At 47.0% G+C, this 7,390-nt stretch overlaps 1 protein-coding gene across 1 annotated transcript in view; it reads left to right on the plus strand.

Annotated features, from left to right (window-relative positions):
• Window positions 1–6,898, plus strand: part of BCR (BCR activator of RhoGEF and GTPase) — a 98,252-nt gene extending 91,354 nt beyond the window's left edge. Inside the window, exons 21-23 of the mRNA XM_070762469.1 lie at window positions 406–511; window positions 3,793–3,955; window positions 5,854–6,898. Coding sequence (XP_070618570.1) covers window positions 406–511; window positions 3,793–3,955; window positions 5,854–5,943 — 359 coding nt within the window. The 3' untranslated portion in view covers window positions 5,944–6,898. The remainder of the gene's footprint in view (window positions 1–405; window positions 512–3,792; window positions 3,956–5,853) is intronic.
• Window positions 6,899–7,390: the final 492 nt, after the last annotated feature.

The following is a 7,390-nucleotide window of genomic DNA, read 5'->3' on the forward strand; positions in this document are numbered from 1 at the left end:
CTTCCAAATTCCTTCCTTCCTTCCATCCAAATTCCTCCCTCCCTCCCTCCCTCCCTCCCTCCCTCCCTCCCTCTCTCCCTCCCTGTGCTCAGGCCCAACTTTGTCCTTTTCTCCCCTTAGCAGCTGGGTTCCTTTCCCCAAAGGAGCTTTTCCTGCCTTCTCGCCCCCTTGCTGACATTGCCACTTTTGGACTCGGTGGCTTTGGCCTGGTCCCCCCCAGGGAGAGGCTCTTTTCAGTCTCTCCCTTTCCTGAATGTCACACACTGAAATTAAACAGGCAGTGATGCCTCCTTAACACCCTTGTTTTGCCTTAGCTCACTACTCAGGGGAGGCAGGGGGAGCCTTATTAGCTGTACCTGCACTTGTAACTCTCGCAAATCTTTTCCCTTCCTCCTCTGCCCTTAGTGCTCTCTGACCCGGTTGCAAAAGAAAGCTGTATGCTGAATTTGCTGCTTTCTCTCCCGGAGCCCAACCTGGTCACCTTCCTTTTCCTCCTGGATCATTTGAAAAGGTGAGTCAGAAGCTCCTTTCCTCCAGCCTTCCCCGCCAGGGACGTTCCAGAACTTCGGCCAAGGTGACCAAGGGTAAAAAGAAAGGGGTCCCTGGGTGGCGTGCAGGGCCTCTGCCCCGGAGTCTCTGGGCCCTGCAGGAGGAGAGCAGCAGGGGCTGGAGGCTTTCACTCGAGTATCCTGGCAGAATTCCTGGGGGCACCCAACTCCTGGGCCCAGGGCAGAGACTGCCCTAGGGACTGCCCTGTGGTAGCCTTTGGATGGAGCTAGCACAGCCCTCTGCATAGCCTCCTTCACACTTGGGGGCAGGATAATAATGATAATAATTTATTACATTTGTATGACGCCCCTCTCCGAGGACTCGGAGCGGCTCACAACAAATACATAAGATACAAATCCAATATTAAAAACAATTTAAAAACCCTTATAAAAAAAACCAGTCATACAGTTCAGACAAACCATACAGGAAATGGAACAGCTAGGGATATGTCAGTTTCCCCAAGCCTGGTGACAAAGGTGGGTTTTCAGAAGTTTGCGAAAGGCAAGGAGAGTGGGGGCATTCCTGATCTCCGGAGGGAGTTGATTCCAGGGGGTCGGGGCCGCCACAGAGAAGGCTCTTCTCCTGGGTCCCGCCAGACGACATTGTTTTGTCGACGAGACCCGGAAAAGGCCAACTCTGTGGGACCTAATCGTCCGCTGGGATTCATACGGCAGAAGGCGGTCCTGTAGGTATTCTGGCCCGATGCCATGTAGGCCTTTATAGGTCATAACCAACACTTTGAACTGTGACCGGAAACTGATGTGACATGGGTATATCTAGGGAAGCCCATGATTGCTCTCGCGGCCACATTCTGCACGATCTGAAGTTTTCAAACACTTTTCAAAGGTAGCCCCATGTAGAGAGCGTTGCAGAAGTCGAACCTCGAGGTGATGAGGGCATGAGTGACTATGAGGAGTGACTCCCTGTCCAAATAGGATGATTCTTTGGTTCTATGCCTACGTGAGCAGGTGGGTCCAGAGGGTGGCCAATACAGGTTGATGGAGATTTCTGTGAAATATCACCATCCCGAATGCTGGGTAGCTTTTATTCATTGGGCATTTTAATGCCTGTGGATTTCTGTGATTCCTGTTAGTTGAGATGTGTTTGAACATCAGTAGCTTGGGTTGGTAGTCAGGCTGTTGGTGTGAAAATATAGAAATATCCAAACAAACAACATTCGGATGGCATGACATCTCCCTAAAAGGTATACATCCGGAACCGTCTTCTACCGCACGAATCCCAGCGGCCGATAAGGTCCCACAGAGGTGGCCTTCTCCGGGTCCTGTCGACTAAACAATGTCATCTGGCGGGCCCCAGGGGAAGAGCCTTCTCTGTGGCGGCCCCGGCCCTCTGGAATCAACTCCCCCCCAGAGATTAGAACGGCCCCCACCCTCCTTGTCTTTCGCAAATTACTCAAGACCCACCTTTGTCGCCAGGCATGGGGGAGTTAAGATATTCCTTCCCCTAGGCCATTACAAGTTATGCATGGTATGTTTGTGTGTATGTTTGGTTTTTTATAATAAGGGTTTTTAGTTGTTTTATTAAATTGGATTGTTACATGTTGTTTTACCATTGCTGTTAGCCGCCCCGAGTCTGTGGAGAGGGGCGGCATACAAATCCAATAAATAAATAAATAAATAAATATTCAAAGACCTGCGTTCTGATAGACAAGCACAACTGCAAGTACACCGACGATGACGTTCGAATGGTGACGAAACATTTGCAATCCAACAGCCAAGCTTGGAGCTCAAACCAACAGCCCATTTCTGGTAGTTTGCAAGAAGAGGCAATAAAAGTTGTTGTGTAGAAAGAGAAAATGAAGCCTTATTTCTTTTGCCACAGGATTTTTTAATAAAATCCGCTCTGGATTGCTTCAAAGTGGAGATTTGCATAAATTCTCCTGGCATTTTGGATATATTTGGATCAATTACAGAACACGTGAGGTCAAATCTGCCTGTTAAAAGGCCACTGTTTTCCATTTGGTCCTGACCTGACAAGATGTATAAGTTAGGATAGTGCTTCTTTTAAACTGCCTCACCTAATTATCCCTTTTCCCAATTGTGAATCATAATTTCACCCTCACAAACAACCAGACTTTCTATTTTTATATTGGTGTCCATGATTCACAAACAAGTCGTCACAAATGCCCTACAGGGCATCGGACCAGAATATCTCCGGGATTGCCTTCTGCCGCACGAATCCCAGCGGCCGATTAGGTCCCACAGAGTTGGCCTCCTCTGGGTCCTGTCGACTAAACAGTGTCGTCTGGCGGGACCCTGGGGAAGAGCCTTCTCTGTGGTGGCCCCAGCCCTTTGGAATCAACTCCCCCCCAGAGATTAGGAATGTCCCCACCCTCCTCGCCTTTCGTAAGTTATTAAAAACTTTGCCTCCAGGCATGGGAAAATTAACACATACCCCAATTGTCAAAGTTGGTGTATGGTTTGATTGAATTGTGTGATTATTTTATTATAAGGGTTTTAAATTGTATTTTTAAAAATTGGATTTGTACACTGTTTATGTTATTGTGAGCCGCCCCGAGTCTTCGGAGATGGGCGGCATACAAATCTAATAAATTATTATTATTATTATTATTGTTGTTGTTATTATTTATTAGATTTGTATGCCGCCCCTCTGTAGACTCAGGGCGGCTCACAACAGTGATAACTGTTGTTTTGTTGTTGCTGTTGTTATTATTATTATTATGTCAATACAACACAGCAAACGAGATCACTATGCTGGATTTCGTATTTCATCACCAGTTGGGCGCTTCCCAAGCACCTAGGACTGCGTGATGTAGCGGCGAATAATAATAATAATAATAATAATAATAATAATAATAATAATAATAATAATTATTATTATTATTATTATTATTATTATTATTATTATTATTATTAAATTGCTCCATTGCCTCAAGGATATGCCCTCTTGGGAGTCGGTTCCCTCAGTTTGAATACCCAAAGGTGGGCTGCTAAAGTGGGACGGTGACGTGTGCTCGCCCCCGTGGCTCTGAGTGCTAGTGGAGTCCAGCGCACCTGGGCAGCCAGGGAGGCCCCTGTGTATCTGTGTGTGATTTTGCTCCCTGCCCAGGTGCAGTAGCAGAATTGCGCTGGACTCCGCTAGCACTCAGAGCCACGGGGGCGAGCACACGTCACTGTCCCACCTTAGCAGCCCCACCTGTGTGAATGCCGCTGTGTTGGATCATCGCTTTCTTTCCCACTCCGATCCTCTCTCTTGTTTCAGAGTGGCTGAAAAGGAGAACATCAACAAGATGTCCCTTCACAACCTGGCCACCGTTTTTGGACCAACGTTACTCAGACCGTCAGAAAAAGACAGCAAGATTCCTGCCAATCCAATGCATCCCATGGCCATGACTGACAGCTGGTCCCTCGAAGTCATGTCCCAGGTAAAACAAATGGGGAGCCTCAGTCAGTGTTTCTCAACCTTGAAGATGGATCGACTCTGTTCTACCGGGCTCTCTGATAGGAGCCTCCCGAAAATTCAAGGGTACAAATTTCAGTCACACATACGTTTGAAAATTCAAAACAATGTTCTTTATCACAAAATTCAAAATAAACTAAGCACTCTTTTTGTATTGCAAAGAGCACTCTTCCCAAAACAACCGGGTAGTCTGTACAATTTCCCTTAAGCAGTCATTAAGTACTTAGCTAGCAGCTGTGAAGAAACTTCACACCCCTTCTTCTTCCAATGAAGTGAGACACACACACACACACACACACACACATGTTGTTCTTTGTTTTCAAAGGCATGAAAAAGTAACAAAGTCCAGAAAACACAGGATTCCTGATGAACTGCGATCAGATATTCTTCCACAACGGCCAAACCCACATGCTGCTATTTATAGCAGCAGCACTAATTACTGGAACCCCATCCAAACACAGGTGGCCTCACTTATCTCCTGTTCTTACTTGGTCTCTTCTACACATAATTCTGCGCTTGCGTGGGTCCAAAACGTCTTCATCCGAATCAATGGAAGATAAGGGAGAGTGACTGTCTGGGCTGTGTGCCAAGCCCCCCTCTTCCAAGTCACTCCCACCTTCTTCTTCGTCCGAGGAAACTAAGCTCTGAACTGACTCTGTCGGCAATAACACACGCCTGTGACTTGTTGAAGTTTCCCCTGCATCCACCTCCACATTCCCTGGGGCAGGAGCTGGGCCAGAGCCAACCACAACAGACTCCAACTCCCAGAATTCCCCCAGGCAGCAGGCAGAATGGAAGTCCAGGCATCTTGGAGTTTCCATGTTTGAGAGACACTGACCTGAGGAAATGTTGATCTGTAATATCTGGTGGAATTCTCTAATCAACAAAGCGCAGGGTTTCCACAGGGGTTCAGATGGCTTCTAAGATCCACTTACTCTATTTTTCGGAGTATAAGATGCACCTTAATTATGGAGGAGGAAGAAAGGGGAAAAAATCTGCCTACCAGATATTCCTCTGGCTAGTGTCCTTCGTCCGGTCAGATTCAGCACATTATTTTATCCCCTGGCTAGGGCTTAAAAAAAATCTTATTCGGAGAGTGTAACAATGAAAGAGCTCGCAAGCCACTAAGAGTTGGGAAAATAATTAGCCCCTAGTTAGGGCTGGGAAAAAACATTTGGAGCAAGTTAGAGCAATGAATCACAAAAACACAGAAGTCCGGAGGTGGGCTTCAAGGACTTCCGTGTTTTTGCGATGCTGCAATTTTGCTGAGGCTCCCCTCGCTGGGAAACCCCACCTCCGGACTTCCATTGCCAGCGAAGCACCCATTTTTGCGCTGCTGGGATTCCCCTGCAGCATCACAAAAACACGGAAGTCCAGAGGTGGGGTTTCCCATGGAGGGGAGCCTCAGGGAAATCCCAGCAGCGCAATAAACAGGCGCTTCGGCAGGCAAAAGGGGTGAGTTTTGGGCTTGCAGCATTAATCGCTTTTCCATTGATTCTTATGGGAAACATTGTTTCGTCTCACGAACCTCATCTAGGAAACAATTAAGTTTGTAAAACGAGGTATCACTGTACTTGGTAATACAGAGTCCTCGAAGAGGGGCGGCATAAAAATCCAATAAATAAATACATTTGGATTGTTATTCTGACTTACTCTGTGTAGGACTTTAGACTGTTGAACTGAAGATGTTATTTCTCAAAGTAAGCCTTAATTCAGGTGGGTATATTTGTGTGTGGCTGAGTAGTTATTCACAACTAATCTCAACCTAAAAGTTTTTGTGTGTGCACAACCTTGATAAACCAGGAATACTCTGCTCATACATTAACAGATCTCTTCCCTTCCTTTCTCGTGTCTGTGTTCCAGGTTCAAGTTCTCCTCTATTTCCTGCAATTGGAGACGATTCCCACCCCAGACAGCAAGAGGCAGAGTATCCTCTTCTCCACTGAGGTGTAGAAGCCAAAAGCTCCATCCCTCCTTCCTCCCTCCGACCTTCCAGCTTTCCTTTATCCATCCGGAGGAGAGAATGACCTCCTTCCCTCCTTCCCTCCCTCCCTCTGTTGACCAAGAAGCCCCCTATGGAGAGGAAGAGGATGGTCTTCAAGGGAAGATTCTTTTCACCAGATCAAGAAATGAACCGGGCAGAGCAACGGGGGAAAAGCGAGCTGTCTTGGGAAGGAATGGGCCCGAAGGAATTCCCGGGAGGATTTTTGAAGCGGAATTCACGTGACCTTTGGGAAGTTCTGGGAGTTTTTTCTTCTTGAAGAGCAGAAGGATTTTTCCTTAGATGGCCACTGTGTGGATTTCGAATGGAGTGCCACAAGGAAGTTCACCCGTCACGGCCATTGCTTGCAAATTTCGGCCTCGGTTTAAATGTTTCTTTTTAATAAGTAAATAAATTAGGAGCTTCACACCCAATCAGGACATTGGGAAAAAAAATCCCCTTTATCCTTTGGGTGGGAAGCTTTACTGAAGATGCATCATCTAGTGACTTAGGAGAGAATGAAGGCCGGAGGCTGGAGGAGGAAGAGGTGATAGCCAGCCCGCAAGGCTGCCTCCTTTCCCCACAAAGGATGGAAGGCAAGTGGAGAAGTTGCTGAGGTGTTCGGGCTTTGGAAAGACTAGAGAAGTAAATCTGCATCATTGAATGGCGGCAGCACAAGGACTTTAGCCGATGGTGGGTTTCTCCGTGGTTGGGCCAAAGCCCCCCCCCCCCCCAGCTGCCAAACAGTCCTTGGATCCGCTGGCGGGAACTGGGGGGGGAGGGCAGGATTGGGCCCCTCCGCTCCTTCTTGGTTGGAACTTTGGAAAGACTTTGCTTATGGAAAATATTTTTTTCACTGCCACCCTGTTTTTGGCTGGGAAAGAGAAATGTTTTGATAAGGTGTTTTAATAACTTGTACAATGGTGATTGAAGGGAGCGTTTTCTATTTTTCAGAAATTCCAACGGTTTGTTTTGAGGTTGAACAGGCATCATTCACGTTAGAAAAGAATCCACCCGGCAGTCAGAAATAGGGATTCCGCCCAGAATCCTCGCCCAGGAAGGGATCTCTCACTTTCTTGGTGTTTCACATGGACAGAAACAGTGTCCTTAACAATCGCACACAATCACACAGTGTAGGTTTTGCCACTTTTACCGAGATGTTCAGAGGTGACTTGGGAGGCTAAAACTTTCCTCTCTGGCTGAAGGGTGAGAGACCAGGAAGCTACATTGAAATTCTGCTTTTGTTTAGAGAGGTTATGAGCAGGGACTGGGGAGATTTCCCCCACATTTTCCCATGCTTTGGGCAGTAACAGAATTCTTCTGGTTAAAGAGGGCTAAAAATCACTAAAGCATGAGGCTCCTTTAGCTGCACTGATCCTCGAATTGCACCGTTCAGCTATTTTAACACTGGCAAAGAAC

Source organism: Erythrolamprus reginae, chromosome 10 (genome assembly GCF_031021105.1).
Source record: "Erythrolamprus reginae isolate rEryReg1 chromosome 10, rEryReg1.hap1, whole genome shotgun sequence".
Lineage (NCBI taxonomy): Eukaryota > Metazoa > Chordata > Lepidosauria > Squamata > Dipsadidae > Erythrolamprus > Erythrolamprus reginae.